The following is a 27,853-nucleotide window of genomic DNA, read 5'->3' on the forward strand; positions in this document are numbered from 1 at the left end:
AAGGAATAAGTGTCATTTTCTCCAGTCTTGCCCCTTACAGCCTCAATTAAACTTTATGCTGCTTTTCCTAACCTGGTACTTCCCAGATGTGTTAGACTATGACTACAATAATCCGACAGCCACTTCACTAAGGACACCAATGTGAAGACAGAACAGGCGTTGCCTCGTAGCCCAAAGAATGTGGTTTACAATTTGGGATGCAGGTCTAACTAGAAGCAGAACTGAACCAAAATGCATTATTCAAAGGTTACTCTTCAATGAATTGTAAAATTCAGCAAAACAGTCCAGATTGGGCTAATTAAATTAATCAAGTCACAATATTGGGGGGGGGGGGGTGAGGAGTGCATTTTTCTAAATTTGGTGAAAATGCCTTCCTCGCCTGAGGAAGAGAAACCTACTATGTCAATATTATAGAGAAACATTCAAGGTTCCCTGTGAAAGCACAGGAGTGAGGCACATTCTAGATTTTTGAATCTCCTTTATTTTTCAATAGGACACCCATATGTGGATCAAAGTACAAACAGTGGCTCAGGAAGATGCACACAGAACTGAGGACTAATTTGCTACAAAGAATTCATTCAACCCAGAAATTTTGTTTTCAAACAAATCCTTCGTAAACAAATCCATGCTCTACCAACAACAACAACTGTCATGATTTTAATGGTCTAGTTTAAAAGGCTTTTTGCCTTTGCTCTTGTTAAAGCAGTGAAAGTTAAAAGTTCTTCCTGATCTTACTATACATTACCCTGAGATCTTCCTCCTCTTCAGCCTATTCCTGCTTCATCACAACTTCAAAACTAGTCTCTCCTTCAGGACTCACTGTCACTCCTAGAGTGGGACAGAAGAGACTCTCACTGGGAGAAAGGTAGTCTTCCAAAAACCAACCAACCAACATTTTTTTTTCACCCAGTCACCATCTTATGTCCTTCCAATTTCAGAAGGATGTTAGAAAGCGTCAAACTGTACATAATAAGGCTGCAGGTAAGAATGTGGTGCTTTCAGAAATGTGTTAACAAAACAGAGCACGGCAGGCTCCAGTAGTTCCAAAACTTTTCATTCTTATTGGTGATTCCTGAAAAACTGCTTCTGATTGGGGATCTAGTATTATTTTGCCTATTGCAAGAAGAAATGAGAGAGGAATCCAAAGAATTATCATCTATGGCTTAAACTTGTTCATCCCAACTACAGTACAACCAAGCTCAATTATACTTAGTTTCCAAAATCACATAAAAGGAGTCATGTTCATGCCAGCATATTAAAAAAATAACATAAGAAGCTGCCTGATAAGGAGTCAGACCACTGGTCCTTCTATCCCAGTGTTGTCCACTTTGACTTATAATGACTTTATGGGGTGTGAGACAGGATTCTTTCCTAGCCCTCTCTGAAGATCCTTAATATTCGCCCATTCTGACTATTCTGACCATTCTGATGGCAGAAAGTGAGGAGGAATTAAATAACATCTTAATGAGGGTGAAAGAGGAGAGTGCAAAAAATTGTCTGAAGCTCAACATAAAAAAAACACTAAGATCATGGCCACTGGTTCCATCACCTCCTGGCAAATAGAGGGGGAAGATATGGACACAGTGATAGATTTTACCTTCTTGGGCTCCATGATCACTGCAGATGGTGACAGCAGCCATGAAATCAAAAGACCCCTGCTTCTTGGGAAGAAAGTGATGACAAACCTAGACAGCATCTTAAAAAGCAGAGACATCACTTTGCCGACAAAGGTCCGCATAATCAAACCTATGGTTTTTCCAGTAGCGATGCATGGAAGTGAGAGCTGGACCACAAAGAAGGCTGATCGCCGACGAACTGATACTTTTGAATTGTGGTGCTACAGGAGGCTCTTGAGAGTCCCCTGGACTGCAAGGAGATCAAACCTATCTATTTTGAAGGAACTCAACCCTGAGTGTTCACTGGAAGGACAGATCCTGAAGCTGAGGCTCCAATACTTTGGCCATCTCATGAGGGAAAGCCTCCCTGGAAAAGACTCTGATGTTGGGAAAGTGTGAAAGAAAGAGGAGAAGGGGACGACAGAGGATGAGATGGTTGGACAGTGTCACCAAAGCTACCAACATGAATTTGACCCAACTCCAGGAGGCAGTGGAAGACTGGTGTGGAGGGCCTGGTGTGCTCTGGTCCATGAGGTCACGAAGAGCCGGACACGACTTAACGACTAAACAACAACAACAATTCTGACTAGTACTATTCAAGCCTCATGCTGCTAGTCTTCCAAAATCAAATATTCACACAAAATGAGGTGTGTTCAAGGAGGTATGGCATAACAGATTTTGGTTAAAGCTTCATAGAAAAGTATACTTCACACATTTTGGGATGCTCTTCCTGAGTGTGCTAACTTCAATATTTATTCTGGTATGTTTTCAACAACAGATAAACACCTTTATTTGCCAGGATGCTATTGTAACAAATGATTTAAAATAAGATTAAAATATTTTAAAAATACTTAGAAGTACAGTAGAATGTATAATACATGAAAGTAGCAGTAATATAAGGCATTAAAGCTCATCAGAACCATAAAAAACAATGCTGAAATGAGTTGCCACGCATGCTGGAACACAGAGCAGTCTCTCTCTTGAAGATCACATGATTTTGGATTCTTCCAGGGAGCTTCAGTTACTGACTAGGCAATGAATATAAATCACTATATTGAAAGCACTCCCATTTATCTTCTACAATCATGGCCCTCATGATGTCACTCTATAGCCTGCCTCCATGCCTCCTTCATGATGTCCCATTCTATAGCCTGCCTCCATGCCTCCCCTCTAGTCATCAGCCAGTGGTTGCCTACCAATCTCTCCCACATCAGTTTCTTATTATAACATGCTGTCAAGTCAGAATTGACTTACAGCATACCTAACAGGGATTTCAACATAAGTTACGGTAGTTATTTAAGAAATTATTTTACTGGTTCTATATCTCCAGCGAGCTTCTATGATTGAGTGGGGATTTGAATGCTAGTCTCCTGCATCCTAGTCCATCACTATACCATACTGGGTAGCACCTGCCTAAAAAAATGATTTCCAAACATTAACATATTCTGAAGATTTTGTAGTTTGTGGAAAGGCATCCTATGCTGCCTTGGTATTTCTGGGAGCAGATGTCCAAAAATCCCCCACACAAATCTGTACACTTCTATTATAAACTATTTGACAAACTGCAAATTTTACAGTATGCAGAACATTTATTTTGGACATGGGGATACATTAATTAAAAGGCAATGTCTATTCACATTATTCACTGCATACAGAAACCCATTAGGTGTGGGCTTAGCAAATTTATCCAAGATAGACTCATTGATGCATAGCACACCAATCTTAATTACATATAATGTAAGTTTAAAAAAACCTAACTAGATATTTAGTAATAGATGGCTTTTCTATATTAATACTACTAGCAAAAGTAGTCGGTAGTTTTCCCCCAAATTAATGTAATTAACCTGTGGTTTTTATTACATCAAATGGTACAATATTTAATTGCATAAGCACATAATTTAATTGGGAGAGGTGGTTAAAATTGGAAAGTTAATGGAGCTAATAAAATGTTACAAGCATCCATTCCAAGTTTAGGGAATACCTGAGTTAGAAATAAGCTCTACCGCCCACCCTTTACATGTTCAAGACAAATATAAAATGCCACAGAGCAACAAAAAATAAGATGCAAAGCCGTTACTTGAAATTGTCACTTTGAGAAAATGCCCTACTGATGTCATAGGATATTTAGAATGTCACATTAACACTGAAGAAATGTGAGCCAATGATCACACATAAGCTAAAGACCAAATATCAAAATCAGCAGTAAGTAATTCCTAAAATTAGATGTGCACAACTCTATTAGTATTGGAGTAAATTCCCAAAGTCATGTAGTGGACAGAGTGATGGACTAGGGTTCCGGAGAACAGGGTTTGAATCCCCACTAGGCATTTCAACTCATCAGGGGAGTAGAACTGGTAAAACCACTCCTTAAATATCTCACATACCTTGAAAGCCCTATTAGTCACTACAGTATAAGTCAGTTCTAACTTGACAGCACAGTATGCACACAGTTATTAGCATACCTATGATCCCTACAGCAGATGATAATTCTGAGAGCTACTTTCCCTGCCCCAAACACAGAGTTCAGTGTTAGCACAGGCCATTCTGCTACCTGAGGTGAAGAACACAGCAGTGCTTTCTCATCCCATATCTAAAAACCAAATGGACTGGCAGACGTCTTCAACAATGAAAGAGGAATGGTGGCTTCCATCACACCTGAAGGGAACAGCCAGCTGGGGGGAGGGGAGAGCAGGCCACATAACACACAGCTCTCTCTTCCAACACTCTGCTTCCAACACTACCTCACACTGCCTGATGCAGGGGTGGCAATATGCTTGCTCTCCTTTTGTGGCCTCTGCTACCATGCCTGCTGATGTGTCCCACAAGTTCAGAAGCACAACAGTGGCAAAAGAGAAAAGAGGGAAAAGAAAAAGCATATTTAGGCCTTAAAACAAGAATACGAGGTGGTGTCCAATGAATGAATCCAACAATTGAGTTCATAATCTCAAAATTTTTTTAGACAAATGACTTTCAGTTGTAAAAATCAGATGAAGTGTTTAAGTACATGCCTGCAACTGAAGGAGTAAGATGAAGCCTATACAGTAAGGAACAGAAAGAATGATAACAAACGAAGCTGTTTGCTGGCATAAATCAAATCACCTAACCAGCAATTACCTGATGTATGCTGAATGATCCAGCTCTTTCAAATTTAATTAAGATTCATCCTTATCGAAATTTCCCTAGACCAAAGACTGGGTGATCACTCTACATCACTGTAAATTAATGAGATATTTAGTACTGCACATTTAAGAGAATTAAAAGGGGGCAATTGTTTTAACAAGAATTTACAGTCAAGGTTGTTTTATTTACTGATATTCATACACTCTCATCACATTATGTCAAGTATTAAGGAAGTAAAAATAATCAGGCATTGAGCTCCCTGAAGGGTTAAAAGCACTATGAAGGCCAAGTCTATGAACAGCAAGTAGTCAGGATAGCTATACATAACCTCCAAGTTCAGAGGAACTGTCAGTTAATACCAGTTCCTGCAGAGAAGTGGTTCTCCACCTTGGTGTTCTTGGACTTCAGTTCACAGAAGGTTTCACTGCCAGATGTGTTAGACAGGGTTTCTGGGAGTTGCAGTCCAAGAACACTGGGGTACCCAGAGTGGGGAATCATTGTTGCAGAGCAACAACAGAAGAGGACAATTACCTTCCTGTCCTGCTTATGAATTTTCCAGCGATAACTGTTTGGCTATGTGAAAAGGCATTCTGGACTAAAGCGAGACTTAGGCTCACCTAGCATGGCTTACATAAGACACACCTTTCCATAAGACGCACCAATTTTTTAGGAGAAAAAAACAGGAAAATATAATCTGTTTTCTTCGCTCCATAAGACACACAGACTTTCCACCCCCCTGTTTTGTGGTGGGAAAGTGCGTCTTATGGTGCGAAAAATACGGTATATATTTTACATCAGTTACCTGTTCTACAACTGCTTGTCCACACCCCTCATTCTCAATTATGAGATCCCACAATTATAGTACATAATTATAGTACAGTAGGATATAGTACATAATTATAGTACAGTAGGACTGGGATATCTGTAGAGGACTGGTTCCAAGCTCCCCCTCTATGGATGCTAAAAAGCACAGGTATAAAAACCCAATAGATAGCATAGTCTCTTGTTCCTTCTAGTGGCCAGTTCTCGTAATGCGCCACAGAAATGTATATGTCTGGTATGTCAGACAGAAACAAAACAAAAATTAAAAAATAAAGACAAAAATGTGGCATCTTAAAGTCCAACTACTATATTTTAATGTGAGCTTTCATTGATAATTCCATTTGTCCATGTGAATTTCTGGTGTTTTTATTTAATATTTTCAGGCAGTGCATAAGTGAAACAGTGGGTACTGCAGTTCTACCAGACATAAAAAATCCTGAAAAGAAAAGCAAACCTAATTTTTTGAAAAAATAGTATGAAGCATTTATTAAATCCCTACATATAATTGCACTTAATAATGAACTTAAACACCACCAGTAGTGAACAGCTGGACAGTGTTACTTTGCCTGCGGTGTAGATGTTTGTATTTTTAGGGGGGGGGAGTGTTTGGGGATTTTTTTAAAAAATGTGTGTGCATGTGGGTCTGGTCTCAGTGTCTGTGTGAATTTCACTGTATGTGTATACTATTTATAGACTTACAATGACAATAAATTTATTTATTTACATTATTTATTTATTTATTTATTTATTTATTTATATCTTCAGCACTCTGCTCTTCATAAAATAAGCTGCACCACTGGGCTAAAATTATCTTGAGAAGTTATCTGTAGCAGATGTATGAGGAAATGACTACCATATGGACTATGTGCCTTATGAGTTTTCTCACCCACTTAGTGTAAACAGAAATGCACTATAAAATGCTACTTTAAAAAGTAAATGGATTTAAGCCATTAAAAATTAACATTACATGGAACTTGAAGAAGTTATTTTGCTGGACTAAAACTCTCAGACTCCCATACTGAACAGGCTGTTGGTCATGATAGGTAGAAAATTATAGGAGTTGTTTACCGTATGTTATGTGCCCTCAAATTGGAACTAAGTTATAAGAGCCCTAACAGGTAGGGTAAGTGAGATATTTAAGGAACAGCTTTGCCAGTTCCACACATCCAGTGAGTTTCCATGGCTGAACAGGGATTTGAACCCAGGGCTCCTGAGTCCTCCTAGTTCATCACTCTATCCACTACACCACGATGGGCATCAAGAGTTATCGTTCCCCCCCCCCAAAGACCTTTACTTGCACTACTCCTTTTGAATGAATGGAGTTTATATAACAGGTCCTTGCTGTCACTTGCTAACACTCCATGTATTATTCTTAGGTATCATACTGCACGTGGTGGTGCTGTGGGCTAAACCGCAGAAGCCTGTGCTGCAGGGTCAGAAGACCAAGCAGTCGTAAGATCGAATCCACGTGACGGACTGAGTGCCCGTCACTTGTCCCAGCTCCCGCCAACCTAGCGGTTCGAAAGCATGCAAATGTGAGTACTGTAGATTAATAGGGACTACCCTGGTGGGAAGGTAACAGCATTCCGTGTCTAAGTCGCACTGGCCATGTGACCATGGAAGATTGTCTTCGGACAAAATGCTGGCTCTATGGCTTGGAAACGGGGATGAGCACCGCCCCCTAGAATCGAATACGACTGGATAAAAATTGTCAAGGGGAACCTTTACCTTTACTATCATACTGCAAGTGAGGAAGAGTCCTTTGCTATCCAGATCAGGTTTTACTACAGATGTTTCTTGGTTGTATACTGAACAGCATGCCATGAAAAAACACAGAAAAGATGTACTGTATGCTATAGAGTACATTGATTTTGAATAATAGGGCACATACAGAGCTTGGAAATGTTGTTTTTGGACTATAACTCTTGCAGTTCCCTAACTGCTTGGCTGTGGATTTCTGGACGCTGTTGTCCAAAAATAAGATTTCTGAGACATACCCAAATATTAGTGTAATCTAAATAAAAGCACAGAATGAATAGGCCATTGGCCAAAATCCTGCTGCTTAGTCACGCCTATGGATGATTCACAATTGCTTCTTGTCACTTGTTAATGAGGCAGAGAGGTTACTTACCTGTAACTCTGGTTCTTCGAGTAGTCATTTGTGAATTCACACTAATGGATTTAATCTGTGCCTGCGCAGAGGTTTCTGGAATCTTCTAGAGCATAACATTCGTTTGCCAGGACCACCCCCCTAGTACATGTGGTCTGCCCATCCTGGCAAGGGCCTCAGTTCCCAAAAAGTCCGCCACTGCATAAAAAAAATACAAACGTGACAGACAGAGGGGAGGACGGGTAGGAAGTGTGAATGCACAGATGACCACTCAAAGAACCAAAGTTACAGGTAAGTAACCTCTCTTTCATCTTTGTGGTCTCTGTGAATGCACAGTAATGGGTGATTAGCAAGATTACCTGTCTGGAGGAGAGACGTCACAGAAGAACAGATGACAAAACCGCTCATCCAAAAGCTGCAATCGACTTAGCCTGGAGGTCCAAGAGGTAATGAGATGCAAAGGTGGACGGTGTGGACCATGTAGCAGCCCTGCAGATATAAGGAATGGAAACACCTCTGAGGAATGCTGCAGAGGCAGCCACTACCCTCGTAGTATGAGCCTTAATCTCAACAGGAAGAGGCTTCTTGGCCAATTGATATGCTAAGTGTATGGTCACCACCAGCCATTTAGAGATGATTTGGGAGGAAACAAGGGATCTCCTGTGTGATAAGTGTGGGGAAACAAAAAGTTGCTTGGATTTGCGGAAGGTAGCAGTCTTTGAAACATAGAAGGCCAGTGCTTGCCCAACGTCTAAGAGGTGAAGAGAGCGCTCCAAATCTGTGGTTGGCAATGGAAAGAAGGTAGGTAAAACGATTGGTTGCTTAAGGTAGAACTCAGATATAACCTTGGGAAGAAATAAAACATTGGGAAAAAGTGTGACCTTGTCTGGGTAAAATTGGAGAAAGGGAGGATCAACTCTAAGAGCAGCAAGTTCTGAGGCTCTATGAGCGGAACTGATGGCCACAAGGAAGAGGGTCTTGTAGAGAAGGCAACGATTGGATATCATGGCAAGAAGTTCGAATGGAGGCAGTATTGGGCGTCGAAGAACGGTATGTAGTGACCATCGCAGAGGGAGATGTGGTCTGGTAGGCTGCATATTGGAGACTCCTTTTAGAAATTGTATTATTGTGGGGTGCTGGAAGAGCATAGAGGCATCAGAGTCATGTGGTTGTTGAGCTACTATAGTGGAGAGATAAATCTTGCTAGTAGACAAGGACAGATGTTTGCTAAAGAGGTAAGAAACAGAGACAGAGTCCAAGCAAATAGTTTGCAGCTACTGAAGCAGAATAGAAGAGGTCGCTTTATCCTTTTGGTATTTAGACGATCAGGAGTCAGAGGAAGATTTCTTAGATTTCTGTTGCTCCAGTACTTTGGTGTCGAACCACCAGTCTTAGACTTGGTAGTGGTCTTAGTCTTAGTTTTTGATTTTGCCGAAGAAGCAACAGAGGCTCCCGGGGAAGTCAAGTGAACCTAGGAAGGTGGCACAGGTTCCATGGTTGGTATGGGACGAAGGGAATGTTCCCACAAATAAGAACGCAGGTGTTGCTGTCTTAATTTAAGAGCCTGATTCATTAATTTTTTTACCAAAAGGGCAAGAAGCTGGTTGGCGTGCTTTGCCCAGGCAGAAGAAGCAGGAGTTGTGGCCATCAGTGAATGGGATTTTATCCAGGCAGCATTTAAACAGTCCAGAGGAGACCATAAACTAAGAAAGAAAGAAAAATAAGGGGGAAGAGGGGGGCAGTAGAAGGAATAACAACAAAGTCTCTCACAAGAAGAAGATCTCTCACAGGAATTTCTTTTTAAACACAGAAAAGCCAAAAAAGGCAAAGGCAGTTCGTCTGAGAGAAGAAACCTCAGTGGCAGCAAAAATGAACTGAGGGACTTGCCAGGACGGGCGGACCATGTGTACTAGGGGGCTGGTCTTGGTGAATGAATGTTAAGCTCTAGAAGATTCCGGAAACCTCTGCGCAGGCACAGATTAAATCCATTAGTGTGAATTCACAGATGACTACTCGAAGAACCAGAGTTATAGGTAAGTAATGTTATGAAACAGGCCATGGCCATAAAAAGGTTGAGAATGGTTGATTAATTCATTGTTTCTGTTTTAACAACTAAATCTATATTTGGAGATTGTGAGAGAAAGCAAATGAACAGTTCTTTCAAGAGAGCTAAATATCATCATTGTTTTCAACAGAAACATATCTAGGCCAAAGACACACTGAAGCCTCTTCCACTTCTATTTCACAAATACTACTTTGATTTGTTTCTCAGATGTAACTAAGCTGACAGACAACCTTAGGTCATAGCAAAAATGCCATGTGTCACTAAATGTCAGGTATGGATAAATTTGACATGACTAGACTGTAGGACTAATAAACCGACAAATATTTGCAATCATCCTCCATTCTCCAGAGATTTTTCAAGTTCAGTGCAATGCGAAGGGACTGAGCAAGCTCTGGTGCTCCCTTTTCAGAGTCAAGGAGTTATAAAAGCATGTTTTAAATATACTTGTGGATCCTGGACATGAAACTCACTGACACATTTTAAAATGCCAGGGAGAATCTTCCATTATGCTCCAGTGATAAACGTTCAGGCAGAACTATCTGACTCCATTAGACATGAATTCATTCATTATATTGCATTAGAATACCATTTTTATTCACATATGCCTGCAAAAACAAAAATTTATTGATGGCCAGGGACTGTAAATAAAATGCATTATATTATTGTTTCCAAAATTAATGATCCAAACATGGGGAACTACATAATTTCTCTCCTCAAATCAGTCATAAATTCCCTTGCTTAGACAGCCTGTTTTTCTACATATTATGTAGGTGATAACTAGCTGAGTATGTAAAACAGCTGCACATTTTTTACTCAAATGGCACTTAAACTTTAAAAAGTCTTCAATACATAGTTGCAGATTTGTACTGATCCATTTTATACATTGATAAATACCATAGTTTTCCCTCTTATTTTTGCTCAGTAATTCAGTTTTGACTAAAATGGTAGTCCTGGCTAATTACTGAAGAAGTAAAGTTGGAGGCTATTTTTTATTACAAAGTGGAGAGTTCTGATCTGGGCATGGTAACACATGCATTAGTTATATCCCAGCTGAATTACTGTAACATGCTTTATGTGGGACTGCCTACAGAAAGTGTCAAGAAACTTCAGCCAGTCCAAAATGCAGCAGCCAGATTGCTGACTAGGGCTGGTTACAGGGATCACATAACTGCCCTGTTTCAGCAGCTTCATTGGCTGCCCATCTGTTTCCAGACACAATTTAAAGCTCTGGTCCTAACTAGAGATGGGGGTATTCGTATTCGTATATGAATATCCCCACACAGATGGAAATAACGAGGGTCAAGCCCCATGGGGCCGGACTGTCCACTCACGATTTCGCCGCTGCCGCCAGCTCCATGGAGGCTTCCTATCGTGCCATTGTCTGCAATCGATTACCCAGTCCTGGCAGGAGGCAGGATGACAAGCCTCTGTGCTAGGTTGGAAACTGGCCCATCCACTGTGGAGAACAGCACAATAGAAAGCTTCCGCGGAGCCGGCAGCAGCAGCAAAATTGTGAGTGGACAGTCCGGCCCCATGGGGCCAGACGCTTGTTATCTCCATCTGTGCAGGGATATTCATATACGAATACGAATACCCCCATCTCTAGTCCTATAAGCCCTAAACAGCTTGGATCCAAGCTATCTCCAAAGACCATATCTCCCATTATGAACCTGCCTGGGAGTTAAGATTATCAGCAGGCCTTTCTCTCAGTCCCAAGACCTTCACAGGTGTGCTTTTATTGGGGAAACAGAAGAGGGCCTTCTCTCTTACTGATCCCAGGCTTTGGAACTCCTTCCCACAGACAGCCAGACTGGCCCCATCTTCGCAGTTTTTCCACAAGCAGGCAAAGACCCTTCTCTTCAGGCAAGCTTTCCAGCAGTGACTGGCTGCCTGAGTGTGATTTTTAAATGGACTGTTGTATTCTTCTGCTTTGAATCTGTTTTTAAGTCTTGCTTTTGTTTACCATTTCTCAGAGGGGTATTTGTTCCTTTTTAATATCTGTATAATTGTTTTAGCTATAGCTACTGTCTTGTACTGATGTAAGAAATCTTTTTATACTCAATGTTTTCAGCTTTAAAAATGGTCTTTAATGATGTAAGCCATGTTGGTTCCTTTTTAAGGAGAAAGGAAGGATAAAAATATTTTAAATAGATAATAAGAGAGAGAGAGAGAGAGAGAGAGAGAGAGAGAGAGAGAGAGAGAGAGATGGAACATCTCCTTGAGAATAAAATCCACCTCTCCACTGTAAAAAGTAATAAGGGCACATTTGTGTGTTTGTATTCACAGGTGTGCACATTTTGAAACAGCAACACAGAACACCGAAATTTACAGCACATCTGAAAATACCATTATGTGTAAGTTTAGTACTTCTATGAAATATGCACATGAATGTTACAGAAGGCGCCGTGTGTTATAGCATGCTCAATCCCATATGCTCACAGATGTGCCAGAAGGTATGGTCCTATATCTGAAATAATTACTATATATTATACACTGTGAATTTGCAGAAGTGGCTGAAATATTTTTGGTTTATGCAGAAGTGACTGAAATCTTACTGCGTGCCGAAGCCAAATGGTGTAACTTTCAGTCAATTTTATCTGGCAATTACTGAGTTGCCACTGAGATTCTTGACAGTGTACATGTCCACCGATGTGCTGTATACTTAAGAACCTGAGCAGGGACTTGTTAATTCCAGCTAGAAATGACTGAACATTGTACTCTTTGCTTTCCACATGTGCAACTTCCACATGTTTCAATGGCTAAAATCCTATTGCTTAGCAAAGTTGCACTAGAGTAGGCCCATTGCATTAGTGGGGATTTGGTGATTTAACTCTTTTCTAAGTTGATTCAAATGGTCTCACTCAACCAGCAACTTACTCTGCTAAAATAATTTATAACTAGAGTAGGTCACATGAGTCAATGGAACATAAAGAGAAATTGACTCATCACCATTGATTCAATAGACCTATCCTAGTGAGATTTACTATGTTAAGCAAAAAGTTGCAGGCCAATGACTCATCATTATAAGTCTCCCTTACACCACGTCAAATTCTTTAACTGGCTAAACATGAACATGTGCAGTGTCTCATGTCCCTTGTATATTAGTCCTTGTAAGGTGTGAATTTCCTGTTAAAGTGCACATCTGTTGAGCTGTGCTGCTACGTTAGCAATGTCAGAAACACACAGTAATTCATGTTTGTGTGATTTCCTGCAATAGAAAAATGTTATTTCAGGAAAACAAAATCCTTCGTACACTTTTTCCATAGGCTTTATGTTTTCCTTATGAACACAGCCGCTACGATGCATAATGTGGCAGTCCTAATGTATGATACTGTCTTCCTTTTAAAAAATATATATATAATGCAACATATTCCAGATGGCAATAATGCATTTGGATACTTGCAGTTGTTTATTAAACAATGTTATTTTAAAGCTGAAGATTATGGTTCACAGAAGGGAAGGGAGAGTAAAGTTACAAAAGCTGCAACTGAGAAAGCAACTTAGTTTTGTGTCTTAACTAATCAGGCATTTCATGCAACCATCTCAAGACACAGCATAAGTCTTCCGCATCAGAATTGAGAGTAAGACTTTGAACCCCAGCTATTTAAACATCCGGAGATGTGGAGCTTCATGTCACCAATACGCTGATGACACCCAGGTTTACATCTCCTTTTTTCCATCCGCAGTGGATGCCATTCCGTTCCTTGGGTGCTGCCTGGAGGCCGTTTTGCAATGGATGCAGTTGAATGGACTAAGGTTGAACCCGGACAAGACGGAGGCCCTGCGGGTGGGGCCCCAGATGTCAGTGGTTTGGGGAACTCCCTCTCTTTTGGGGGGAGTAACTCACCACAAAGTATTCGGTTTGCAGTCTGGTGGTCCATCTTGACCCGGCACTTACCATGGAGTAAGTTTTTTTTTTTTAATTTACGTTTTTGCTGTAAAGTCTTAAAATTACATTGTTGTTTTTACTGTAAGCCGCCTAGAGTGGTCTAATATGATCAGATAGGCGGGATAGAAATAAAATAAAATAAATAAATAAATAAATAAATATGGAGACCCAGGTAGCGTCCGTGGTTCAGTCTGCCCACTTACATCTTCAGCAGATTGCCCAGCTGCATCCCTATCTAGACACGGGGGCGCTCACCACTCTGGTCCATGCGCTCATAATCTCAAGAATAGACTACTGTAACACTCTCTACATGGGGCTTCCTTTGAAACTGATGCAGAAGCTTCAGATGGTCCAGAACATGGTGGCCAGGGGTGAAAAGATTTCACTATATTTCCGCCACTCTGGCTGCCTTACACTGGCTACCTATTCACTTCCGCATTGATTTCAAGGTGTTAACCATTACATACAAAGCCTTTAACAGTTTAGGACCTTGATATCTGTCAGAGTGCCTTCTTCTGCCTAGTTCTACCTGTATCACCCGTTCCAGTCAGGCTGGGCGGCTGAGGGGCCTAACACCAAGAGAGGCCCAGTGGGAAAAAACCAGAAATCGGGCCTTCTTGGCAGTGGCCCCTCGCCTTTGGAACAACTTACCTGCTGAGATCTGCCTGGCTCCCTCGCTGAGGGCCTTCAAGACTAACTTGAAGACATGGCTATACGGGCAGGCCTTCCCTACAGCCATTACCTAGCCTATCTCCCCTTTTCTTCTTTTTCTTTTCTCTCCTTCTTCCTCTTCTTTTATCCCCTCTTTCTTTTTTCCTTTCCCATCTTGGATTAATCTGGATTTTATCTTAGTTTATTGTTAATATTATATGTAAACTGCCCAGAGTAGACCCGTTCTAGATGGGCAGTATATAAATCTAATCAATCAATCAATCAATCAATGATTGGAAGAGGACTGAAAAACTTAGAAAGGTTACTTTTTTGGACTATAGCTCAGAGCTCTGGATTTCATCAGCATTCAGTACAGTAAAAAGAAAAAAGATTTCCAGTCTTTGCTGAAAGTGAACAACTATTAAATAATATAACTCAAAAGAGTAATTGTTTAGTTATGAGTTATAAAGTTTATCGTGGCTTACAGCTACTCTCCTAGAATTTTCTAGATAAAAAGAAGCAAGACTGCATAGGTGGTAAGGCATGTAACCCTTTCAGCCAATCATGCTCCAAAATATTCTTAAAATGTTCAAAATTTTACCATATGTTTTTGGCTTTGGTACTTATGAATCATTCACAATTTTTGTGAATTTAAGAACCAAATGACTGATCACAGGAAGACAAGGATCAACAAGATCATATGAGTATACATATGGTCTAGTTGAATTTAAATTAGCATTTAAATTATATTTAAAAACCGTTACAAGTCTTTCTAGGCAAAATACTTAACAGTACGATAATGTCTTTTCTAAATCTTATCTACACCATTACTTTCAAGCCTCATGCCTCAAAGTTTTCTGATACAGATCAATCCTGTAAAAGAAATCACAGCAAATTGAAATGCTTCCTTATCGCAGTTACCACTTTCTTATTTTTCAATATTAGCTTTGACTCCTGCTGTTTAAAATGAACACTGCTACAACCATCAGTTGTTTGTTTTAAAAATAAATGTACACCAGTCAAAAGCTAGAAGGGAAAACTTTACTGATGGGACTCCAATATCAAAAGGTTTGGCATTTATGTATATAGAAAAGCAAGCATGGATGTATTTGTTTATTTGTTGCTCCAGTGTGCTTTACATAAGTCTCTGCAAGACCCTTTTTGTACTGTTGTTTCTTCCTTGCTTGACTATCAGGGAGAGGGCAAGAAGGACTAAAATCACCAAGAGACCCAAAAATCAGAGGGATGTGCTTTTTTCACAGTCACCCTTGCTTCCCCCCTCTCAATGATCACTTCTGGAAAGACAGCAGCAAAGTGGCAGTTCAGAGTTTACAAGTCCCAAATGAATCCTAGTTAAGTATACTAAAATAGGGGTTATTTCTTCACACCTCTTATCTCTGTGCGCAAAGTGTCTGTAGAAGTGCAACTCTTACTCTGTCATACAGATGAGGAACTATCAACTCTTTAAATAACCATGAAACTCTGATTAATGAAGAATTCTAAGTGGCATTACTTTCGTCTGTTGATGGGACATTTAAGTAAATGCACTAGGAATAACAACCAGTGGCTGCAGTGAAAATATCAAGTCCTTCCTGTGTCTAATTATGAAGGTTTGTCATGGAACAGGGAAGTGAGATGTTACAGTTCTGCCCATGTAGAAACAAATACACAGCTCAGTTCACGCTACCAGGGACATGCCTTCTCCTGACTCACCTACTCCTTTGTCCATGCTCCCTCCTTTTCTATTTGCACTTCAATTCCCTTCCTCATTTCCTGATTCACAACTTGTTATGATATCTAGGACGCATGAAACTGCCTTACAACACATCAAATGTAGGTGTCTACCTAATTTACGACACTCTAAAGCAGCGGTCCCCAACCTTTTTGGAGCCGCGGACTGGCTGGGGGTAGCAAGCTCCATATGTAGGGGGTGGGGGGCACCCGCATGCATGCGACTGTCACACGCCCCCGCGGGTGCAACATGCCCCCTGCGAGCATGATGCGCCCACCGCAGGTGCGACACGTCCCTGCGCCAGTGTGACATGCCCACTGCGGACATGACACACCCCTTGCGCAAGCGTGACACAGCCTCCATGCGTGCATGCAGGGGGCGCAGATCCATATCCACAACCCAGTTCCGGGAAGCCCACAGACTCTTTACCTTGGGTTACTCTGGAGTTTTGGACTGCAATTCCCAGAAGCCTTCACCACTAGCTGTGCTGACTGGGGTCTCTGGGAGCTGCAGTTCAAAAGTAACAAAGGTTACTGAGTAACAAACCACTGCTCTAAAGGACCATAATTCTAACCTGCAGTAGTTCTCCAGGATACCTTAAGCAGATACCTCTCCTAGCACGTGATACCTAAACCTTCCAACTGGCAATGCCAGAGACTGAACGTGGTATCTTTTGCATGCAGAATAATATAGCTTTGATTGTCCACCACAAGCCCAGCAAGGATGGAGGCAATAGACTAAAAATATTTATTTATTAGATTTATATATCACCCATCTAGAACGTTTCTACTCTGGACATATTGTTTAAAAAACAGATTCAGAACATTCTCCAAAAGCTAGTTTTAAAACCAGTTTATATACCAAAGGCTATATCGTCTCAATAGTCTGTTAGAAGCTCAGCAAAGATGGAACTAGCCTCACTACCCTTGAGATGCAATGAGATGTTATTATAGAGAAATCCGTGTTCTCCATGCTTACTATCCTGGCTTATCAAGGTGAATGGACAGAACCTATGTTCCCTCTAAGTTGCGCATGCAGAGCTCCATCGATGCTGCACACAGACAGCCAGTGTTGCCGCCCATTGAGTTCTGGTTTTGGCTGCAACTCTGTGCACATGCAGGGCGCTCAAGAACAGCAAGGCCAAAGATTAGAAGGAAACGTTAGATATAACAGAAGGGTTATCTGAATATCTTAAATTCTGAGGAGGCTCATATAGTAGGAGAATGTCTTTTCATACCCAAACCAGTCAGAACATACAGGTGAACTAGTGTCTTCAATTGTGTTTGGAAACAAACTGTCTCTAAAATACCTACCAGACAAGCCAGTTCTTTTGCATGAGCTGAAGCTACTGAACACTTTTCAAGGGCAGCCCCACAAACAACATATTATGGTAGTCTGTCTGGGAACTAATCAAGGCATGGATTATTGCCACCAAATCAACTTTTCTTAGGAAATGGCACAGCCAGCACACAATTGGCCTATATGGCCTTCAAAAATCAACATGTACACTAGAGTACTGTAGGTGTGAATGTGGCCCTTCTAAGCAATGATCTACGGTTACTGAAATTATTGCTGAATTATAGCTCCTTCCTTTGAATCATTCAATGTTGCTGTGGCAAGCTACTGCTCAAATGAACTCAGCAGGTGATCAGGACTGCTGGTACCATAGAGCAGGCCTGGGTTAAGTATGGTTTTTTTCAGAGAGCATACTTCAGCTACTAACACAGAGGCTTTGTGTTCTCCTCTTGTACCTTTGTTTCCGCAGCCCTTAAAGGAGGCTCATAATAATAATGAAAGCTTCTTCTGAATATAAATATGAAGCACCCCCCTCAAGGGTCACATTACTTCCTTATTATTTCCCTGTTCTGTTTTTTAAAGACATGCCTGAGGATTAACCAAAGCCAAGTACAAATAATATAAAAACATTATTAGATTATAGATAAAAAATAAAGTAAAAATAGAAGAACAAATAAAAGACAAAACAAGGTTGCCTGCATCAAATTCTTGATTGGGAAAGCTAGAAACCAAAATAAATCAACAAACCATAGCATAGCTATTGGATGCAATTTGGTAAGCAGCTCTTCAAATAAGTCTTATCAGCAGAACTACAGGGAATTCAGAATCTAGTTCAGTACACTGAATTTTTTCACATGTTATATATACAAATATTAGAACTGTTGACAAATGGGTTATGAAAATACAGTATGAGCTGCAATATAGGAACGATTACACTAAAATTTTATTATCCATTCTCTCTCTCTTAGAACTCAACTATCAAGCTTCAGAATCATCCAGTCTTTACACGAATAAAACTATATATTCAGTACAGATTTTTGAAGATATTACTTTATTCCTATCCAGAATCTCTCCCATACACTATCAGAAAATATTAACAGAAAAGGGATATACAATATTAAACCACCACCACCCCATTTTTCCTTTGGTAATCTAAACCCTAATTTAGCAAGGAGGGGGGAGAAATTATACATGGCATACTAGAAATGGGATAACAAGGATCAAAAGCTACCCATGAAAAATATCGGTTATAATACTCTGCAATATTTTAGGGAAAGAAGCATTAAGGAACCTACCGTGTCTTGAGATTTATCCTTGACATCATAGACTGTTAGTTTTATTTTAGTCTCCTCATAAATAGGATAATCCAGTGGGAACGTCACACCAGTCAGAAACAGTGGGTCTCTTGTTCCCTGCGTACCATAAGCACATAACTCAGATTTAGCAATGTAGCAGCTGTGTCACATGCTGCATTCAGTTATGGTACAATACCTTTGAGATTTCCAAAGGTAGAATTTCTCACACAGTAAAAACAGATTTGGACTGCCAACAGCCAGAGCCAAAAACAGCAGTATCTCTTAAACTGAAGAGAGATGTTTCAGGACACAGAGTTTGTGATCACTGTCTGCTCCAGGCAATTGTGTCATCGTATAGCAGCAGGCCTCTAATTAGGAACAGCAATTCATTCATTCATTCATTCACAATCAAAGGCATACACATGTCTATGAAAATAATTTTCAGTAGTCACATGTTATAATTCATGCACATGAACTAAAAATATGGGAGACACCAGGAAGAGGCAGAAATAGCTGCATGGGAACTAGAGACTAGAGTTTCTAAGTAACCTCTTCCATTTTTATACATAGACTTCCTTGTCTCCCTCCAAATACACATCAAATGGTCTTCATGCTGAGTTGTCAGAGCTCAGAAAACTTACTTTCTTGGACTACAGTTCCCAGAATGCCTCAGCCAAAATTGTAAAAACTTTCCAGTTACAGTGCAAACAACGAACATTTCTGAGTCCCGAAACTGCAGTAAGGAAGCTGGTTTTCCACAGCACTAGCAAAATCTTAAAAGCAGGAAAAGGAGAGTCAATCCAAAACACAAGTTTGGCCTTAAAGGGGAGCAGAGACAGGATGTCAACAATAACCGGATGACATATTGACCTTTAGGGCCAGTGCCAGGATTGAAAGTTAAGTTGTTCAATAATATTTGATCTAAGTAAACTTTTTTACTGTTTTAAAAATATTTTGTTAAGGATTCAGATTTTGCCAACAACCAGCACTTAGCTGAAATACACATATATGTTCATACTGTAAAGGCAACATAAACATTTCCAACCAAAATCATCAGGGCTTCTAACAAAGCTTATGCCTAATGCTCAGTCTCTTCCCCAGAACACATGATATACACTAGTCAGAAATACTATACCATTCATTTAGAGACGGGAAAGATCACTTATTTGGACTACAGCTTCCAGAATGTGAGGAACTGGAGGAAGTAGTCTGTATGTCCATGATAGTTCATGCTGTGTACAATAAATCTGTTAAGTCTTAGAAGTGCCACAGGTATGTCTGTTATTTTGCTGCAACAGACTAACATGACTACTAGGTGGAAACATTCTCATGTTACAAAAGTTTTCATACCACTTCTACAGAAGTGTTCTTTTTTCTAGCATATTTATTTTTCAACCACTGGGTAAAATGCTGTTGTGCAGTTACATAAATACTTTTAGAAGTGAATTGCTGTAAATGAAGAAATCTTCATAGATATTATCCATCTTATAGTGTGTTGTGCGACTCAGCATGCAAGAGATGATACCTATGGAGATTTCTTAACTTACAGCAATAACTGCACAACAGAATGTCAGTTATTGCGTTGTCTGTGAAAATATGCCTGAAAGATAGGATTTTCTCCCCACTCCATCCACAGGTGCAGTTTCTTCATTCACACTCTCCCCCAAAACTCTGATGCAGATTTTGAGAATATGCAGGGAGCAGCAGGAGAGAAGGTGAATCTTTTCTCCCCACCCTGCCTCTGGCGTTGAAGATGGAAACATTCAGTGGGACAACTGCATTGGATTTGAGCCTGTATTTTCATTCCCATAAAATAATCTGCTGTAACCTATGACTCATGAAAGCTGGTATTCCTTTTTGCTTTCGGGAATACAGTAACACTTCAATCTATATTTAAATCATTTAAATTTTTTTACCTAAAAGTTTTATGGGGAAAGGCTGATTAAGAGCTTCAGTTTTATCAAAATGATAAAAAGGGACCTCAATATAAATTTTATCTGCTTCAAGACACAATTTGCAGCCTCAGTACCTGGCAGAACCCCTGCTTCTAACAGGATCTGCCCATCCTACAAGAATGTCTCAAGGCCAGCTAAGGATGCTAATCCCAAAAGAGACCCCAAAGGAGAACATGAGAAACCGGGCCTTCTCAGTACTTGCTCCTCAGCTCTGGAATGAGCTGCAATTCATCCAGTCCCACTGCTGGCGATTTTTAAAATGTCATTAAAAACCTTGTTATTTAGACAGGCATTCCAAAATGGCATACCTGTGGATTCAGCTGAGCTTAGTTAGCCTGATTGATCAATCTACCATTTTAAATGTTTTATATTTTTTAATGCAAATGTATTTTAACGCTTCTGATTGTACTGTTTATTTGTATTATATTATTTTTATTTTCTGTCCTTTTAAGAGTGTATTTTCTGTCCTTTTAAGAGTGTATTTTATGATATAAAAATGAAATAAACAAACCAACAAATTTGTTCACGTGTGAATGGTATGATTGAGGACTTTATTTCATGTTGGGATCCAAGAGCAATGCAACAAACTGTCAAATCAATAAACTTTTTATATTTTAAGAAACAGTATCCTTTCCATGGAACAAATCTTTATTTATTTATTTATTTATTTATTTATTTATTTATTTATTTATTTATTTATTTATTTATTTATTTATTTATTTATTTATTTATTTATTTATTTATTTATTTAATATCCCGCCTATCTGGTCGTGTGAGGACAAAGGGACTTTCAAAAGCAGTCTGTGATATTGCATGGTAGCCCTTTTACTGTTGTTATTTATTTATTTATTTATTCATTTATTTAATTTATATGCCACCCACACTACCCAAAGGTCTCTTATGTGCTATTAAGTTGTTTCTGACCCTATGAACTACTGATCTCAAAAGGTCCTATAATTAACAGTTCTGCTGAGCCCTTGCAGACTGAAGACTGTGGTTCCTTTAATGTTCATTTCATGTTGGGTCTTCCTCTTTCCCTTCAACTTTTCCTGGCATAATTGTCTTTTTAGTGTGTCAGTTCTTTTCATGATATGCCCATAGTACAATAGCCTCAGTTTGGTCATTTTTGCATCTAGTGACAGTTCAGGCTTGATTTAATCTAGAACCCACTTGCATACCATTAAAAAGGAAATACAGTGGTGCCTCGCTAAATGATGATAATTGGTTCCCAAAAAAGTTGCTGTTAAGCGATTTCATCACTAAGCAAAACACGGTTTCCCATAGAAATGCATTGAAAACCAGATAATCCATTCCAATGGGAACGGATTGCCGTCCTTAAGCGAAAATCGCCATAGGAAACATCGCTAAGCGAAACACGGTTCCCCAACTGAAATGCATTGAAACCTGTTCAATGCAACTCAATGGGGGGAAAATTACAACAAATTTAAAAAGAGTCGGAACAAAGTCAAATTAGTTTAACAAAGGGTTTATTAAGTGCACTTATGATTCAAGCATTCTAAACATTTTTAAACATTTAAAAAACAGCCAACATGAGGCTGTCAAAACCATCGTTAAGCGAAACAGGGGGACCCAAACTGTCATCGCTATGCGAAGCATGGTCCCAAACATCGCTATGCAAAAATCGCCCATAGGAACCAATGTTAAACGGAGCGCAAGATCGCTCTGAAAAAGTCATCACTAAGCGATTTCATCATTAAACGAAGCAATCTCTAAGCGAGGCACCACTGTAGGTATAAAACTCCAACTGGCACACAGTTGGGGCCCTTCATTGCAGCACAGCAGGAAAGCACTTGGCAGAGTCACAGCATGCTATCTTTGCTGCAACTAGTTAAGCCTCTAAATGTTATCAGCATAAAATAAAGCATGCATATTTCATGAAACATAAAAGCATAGATCACTGAATATATATCACTGTAACAGATTTTTTGCACAATAGTTCCATATTTGAAATTACTTCTAGTTTTTTTTCAAATCAAAGGACAATCCCAGAACATTTCCTTATTTACACCTGAATCCAAAACAACCTGTCACATGCCTGTCTGGAAACACAAGATTTTCACAGATAATAATACTGCAGCTGCTTTCACTTAGTGAAATGCTAATAACTTCTTGCCCTGCTTTATACTGTTGTTTAAAAACAAGGAAGGAAGGAAGCTGCATTTTGTGACTAAGAGCGATAAAAGAAAGGTGCTCACCTCTACAATTTCTGTACTTGCATATCTTGTTGAATTCTGCTCCCCTGGATGCACCACCGTGATCTGCACGAATGTATTCAGTTTTCGATCACGAGTAGGAGCCACCAAATCTTTACATGCTGGAAGTGGTACAGGAAAGGAAAACGGAGTGAGAAAAAAAATCTGTAGAAACAAATCACAGTGAATGTACTGCTTAGTGGCAAGGCAGACTGAACTATGTTTCTGAGTTAAATCCCTACAGACTTGAGCTGCTCTGGCAGAGGAAGTCCCTTGGAAGCACCTTACAGAAATAGGAAGTCACATGTTAACAAGCTAAATTGAGTTTTCATTTCCACCGTCTACGTAGTTCCTGCAAGGCTTCCTTATGGAGCTTCTTCAACTCTTGCATATGAATATGAGCAAGCATGTATGCACACGCGCATGCACATGCACACACTTACATTTTATTTAAACACAATCATTCATTCATATCTCAACCCTATCACAGCTTTGAAATAATTTGCCATGAAATTATTCTCAAACAGCCCAGCTTAGTCATATTTTATTTAACAAACTGTATGGCATTTGACTGTTTCAGGAAAGTCAAATTAAAATGCTGCCACTGGCTAGGTTGATTTATATGCTCCAGTGCAGCATTATAAAATGCCTTGGTAGGGCTAATCACAGCATGAAGACTTCATTTTAAAAGAAGCAGCAAGTACTAGTGGTAGCAACTGAGTCTTGCCAGTTCCCTGCCATTTAACAGTAATACAGACATAACCCTCCCCACCTTTTTTTGGTCAAGTTCCATGTGTGTTTCTTCTTAATGCACTGTTTTTATTGAAGGGGAAGTCACATCAATGGAGTCCCTCAAGCCCACATTATGCCAGATTTTTTTAAAAAAAATACATTTTAAACATAATTCGTTGGAGACATCATTCTTCTCAAGACATTAAAAACATTTCGAATTGGCTAATTCTAACAGCTTTACATCTTTGCAGCGCCACATTTCCATTTTGCTCCGCTAACAATCCAATATTGTTAAAAACCTAGAAAAAGCCAGCAATGTGAAAAGGGTTATATCGCAGACAATTTATTTTATTTCATTTATTATGGTTTGGATAGGAATTCTGTATTTTAGTAATTAAAATGCAGATCTTCTCATGAGCTTGTGATTTTAACTTTATAATGATAGTGACCAGCTTGATCTAAATACTAGAAATCAAATCACCTAGCTGGTATCAAATAGGCACACTGCAATAAAAGTTTTTAAAACTCATCTTCAATCAGACAGAAAAGAAGAAACTATCAATTCCACATCCAGATCACCATCATCTTGCATTCAAGGACTTTCTTCTCCCAGCTGACTTTGCAACCTGAGTCCGGATTCACCTCATACAAACAGCTTTGGCACAGATGTCTATCATGACTTTTAGGGACAATTTTTTCTTCACTATCCATCAAAGGGTGATACAAAACCTGAGAAAATTGGATTTCTTCCACAAAAGTTTGCAATTTGTGAGATTTTATTTTAATGGAAAGACAAGAGGACGTAGAAACTGCTTGCTTGCATCTACAATCAGAACCAAAACTATTAAAGAAACTGTGCATTTACTGCAGGTCCGGCCTAGAAAATTTCTGAGCTGTGATCTCATTGCTTTTTTGCAATATGCCATGCACAATTAAATGGATGGCTCTCAAACAAAAATAGAATAATACATGGAAACAAAGGAAAATGCTCTTTACTCTTTGTTGTAAATTTCTCCACTCATACTTGTAATAGTTTATCGGGTTTTCACCGCTGGTTTGTTCTAGAATGGGGACTTTTTCCCCCCCAAAAAAAGGCCTCTTAGGCCCAAAACACATCTGGAGAAACAACAACATGATGAAATTGCCCATCCCATCCCTGGTTGAAAGGGCTCCTTTAAAATTAAAAAAATGGGATTATTGAGGATTCAAGGGATAGAAGAGTACTTCAAGGTAAGGATGACCCCAGGAAGTTATCAATCCCTGCTTTAGAGTAAAGAAAACTGTGCCCAAACATGAATCTTCAGGAAATATCCACCTGCACACTTGAAAGTTTTCTCAGCAACTTATCTCTGCCACGTATATGCACAGGCACAGACACGCGCACACAGAAACACACACACACACAGACACACACCATTCAGCAAAGCTCTCATCTCAAAGTTTAGCAGCAGATCTGGTATAACACAAATACGATGTCATGGTTCTATGATAGCTTAACCATAATTTTTATTAATATTGCTAATATTTTGGCATTTTCATCCCTTTGCCATTTCAGTCATTTCTTCACGCCTGGAAGGTAATAAAGATAGCCCAAAGCTGCCATCTCATTAACTGACCGAGAATGTCAGAGTAAAATCTCTTCCCAAGGGTGATAAAAGCCGTCAAGATACTAATCATCTTCTACAAAATCAATGGCTTATATGAGCCCTGAATGTCACTCTCAAGAAGGGTTTCTAGTCCTAGTGGCCTGTATGGAACGTCATATTCTGTTTAAATCTCTTTAAAGGTCAAGCAACACTTATTTGCTCATAGCAAAACACTGACCATGCTTAAAATGTTTCAAATCTATGATAGCACCCAAGGTCAAGAATATTTTATTTCTATATTAGCAGCCCTGGTCTCTCTTTTCGCCTGGCTGTGGTTCTTTGGAGAGCTTATGTTCCCAAAGAGGTTCATATAATATTTATGTATGTCCCATTTATAATCACAGTTTGGAAATGGATTTCAGCTAGAGGTGGGCAGATTTTCCTCCATGTGCCTTGGAATGCCTCAGAAATAATCCAAGGCTTGGGAAATAAAATCTCCCTGCCAGCCCTCTTCAACTCCTGATACACTACTCTCTTCCCCCACATCTCCCACCATTTTATGATCCCTTGTCTGGTGAGACAGCAAAGGAGAAGTAATGCGTGTAGAAAGAGGAAAAGGAGGAGAGTACACATCATACAGAGAAATCTAGCTGTTCAGTGACCCATGAAGCCCTCCTAAGATACATATATTTTTAAGTCCTCCTTTCTCTTGTCATGCATTCCATCTGACAAGGTAAGAACTAGAAGAGGGTGTTGCAGAGAGGGAAGGTTTAAGTGCACTGGTGAACAAGCAGAAGTGGCAGACTGCCAGGAATGTTTATATGGCTTGAATTCCTCAAGCCAGGGAAGAATGTGCAGAAGGAAAGATGGTCAAGCTTCTATTTCTTTTAACCAGGATCCTTCAGGAAACACAGAGAAAAGGGGAAGGGGTTTGAACCTGAGGTGGGAATAGAAGTGGTGAGACATTTACTTCTGGTTTTGAAAAAAAGAGTGTGTATTTTCTGTAAAAGAAAAAAGATACAAGGGGGCTGTGACCAGTTAAAAAAGTAAATTATCATACCTGAGACTAGCACTTTAAAAGCAGCATAATTATCTTTTTTAAAATCCCTCCACAAACTTGGGGGGGGGGCACAGGGTACAGAAACAGTCTGGAGGACCATGTGTGGCCTGCTGGCCATATGATTCTCTGCCATGCATGAGAGGTTTAAATGTTCTTTTTCCATAGGGGAACACTATCATTTCTAATTTAACTAAGAACTGTTTCTACACATCAATGTTCCTCCTTTTAATTATATATACTGACAAACTTCTAAAGTGTTTAATTATGAATAGAAATTTGAATCACAGGGCGAAAATTAACTAATGTTTCACAGTGCAGTCCTATATACACTCTCCTTGAAGTCACTGATCTCTGTGGCACTTACTTCTAAGTATTCCCATATAACATTAGTCTGGTAATTCTAGACTTTCAGTCATCTGATGGATAATAGCTATCACAATTTAAAAATTCATACCAATCCAGCATACATTTCTTAATATAGCTATGACATAACAACAACTAGGTTTATATTATGTGTAAGTAAAGAATATCCATTCATTCATTTATTTTATTAAAATATATTTATTTATTTATTTATTTAACTTATATGAGCATTCCACCACAGCCCTTTACCTACAAGCCATCCCTCTTACCTCCTTGAGGGACGGCTCTTTCAAAAGGGCCCCCTGGCTAGATCTTAACTGCCAGGTAGTTCATATGGAAGGAAGCAGTCCTTCAGGTATCCAGGGCCCAAGCTGTTTAGGGCTTTATAGGTCAAAACAAACACTTTGAATTGGGCCTGGGCAGCAACTGGTAGCCAATGTAATTTAAACAGAATCGGCTTGATATGTCCCCTAGCAGCCCCACCATTCACCAGCCGCGCAGCTCAATTCTGGACTAGTTGCAGTCGCCAGACTGTCTTCAAAGGAACCCCCTTGTAGAGTGCACTGCAGTAATCTATACAAGATGTTACCAGTGCAGTGATGTAACTGTCATGAGACTCCACCCGTCCAGGTAGGGCCGTAGCTGGTATAATTTCCGCAGCTGAAGGAAGGCGCCCCTGGCCACCAAGTCCACCTGGGCTTTCAGAGTTAGACTGGGGTCCAGGAGCACCCCCAGGTTGTAGACCCTGTCCCTTAGGGGGAGTGTAACCCCATTCAGGGCAGGGAAATGGCCCTCCAGCCTGTCTGGCGAAGCACCCACTAACAGCACTTCCATCTTGTCTGGACTGAGTTTCAATTTATTAACCCTCATCCAGTCCATTATCAGGTCCAGACATGAGTTCAGCACAGAAACTGCCTCACCTGGATTGGTGGAAAACGAGAGGTAGAGCTGAGTGTCATCAGCATATTGCTGGCTCCTCAGCCCAAACCTCCTGATGACCTCTCCCAGCAGTTTCATGTAGATGTCAAACAGCATGGGGGACAGTATCGAGCCCTGAGGAACTCCATGACATAAATGCCATGGGACAGAGCAACTGTCCCCCAGTACCACCCTCTGGACACGGTCAGCTAGGAAGGAGCGGAACCACCATAAAGTGGTGCCCCCAACTCCCAACCCAGCCAGCCTATCCAGAAGGACACCATGGTTGATGGTGTTGAAAGCCAGGAGTATCAACAGGGTCACACTCCCCCTGTCTCCATCTCGGCAAAGGTACAGGGCGACCAAGGCAGGCTCCATACCAAAACCCAGCCTGAAACCCAGTTGAAATGGATCCAGAAAATCAGTTTCA

General features: G+C 40.1%; 1 protein-coding gene across 12 annotated transcripts in view; it reads right to left on the reverse strand.

The window, feature by feature from the left end:
- INPP4B (inositol polyphosphate-4-phosphatase type II B) overlaps positions 1–27,853 on the reverse strand; it is a 329,973-nt gene that overhangs the window by 164,947 nt on the left and 137,173 nt on the right. For all 12 annotated transcript variants that reach the window (XM_073001618.2, XM_073001620.2, XM_073001617.2 and 9 more), the window contains 2 exons: positions 22,768–22,886; positions 18,597–18,713 (listed from right to left, as the gene is read on the reverse strand). In XM_073001618.2, coding sequence (XP_072857719.2) covers positions 18,597–18,713; positions 22,768–22,886 — 236 coding nt within the window. The remainder of the gene's footprint in view (positions 1–18,596; positions 18,714–22,767; positions 22,887–27,853) is intronic.

The sequence above is a fragment of the Pogona vitticeps genome, chromosome 5 (assembly GCF_051106095.1).
Source record: "Pogona vitticeps strain Pit_001003342236 chromosome 5, PviZW2.1, whole genome shotgun sequence".
NCBI lineage: Eukaryota > Metazoa > Chordata > Lepidosauria > Squamata > Agamidae > Pogona > Pogona vitticeps.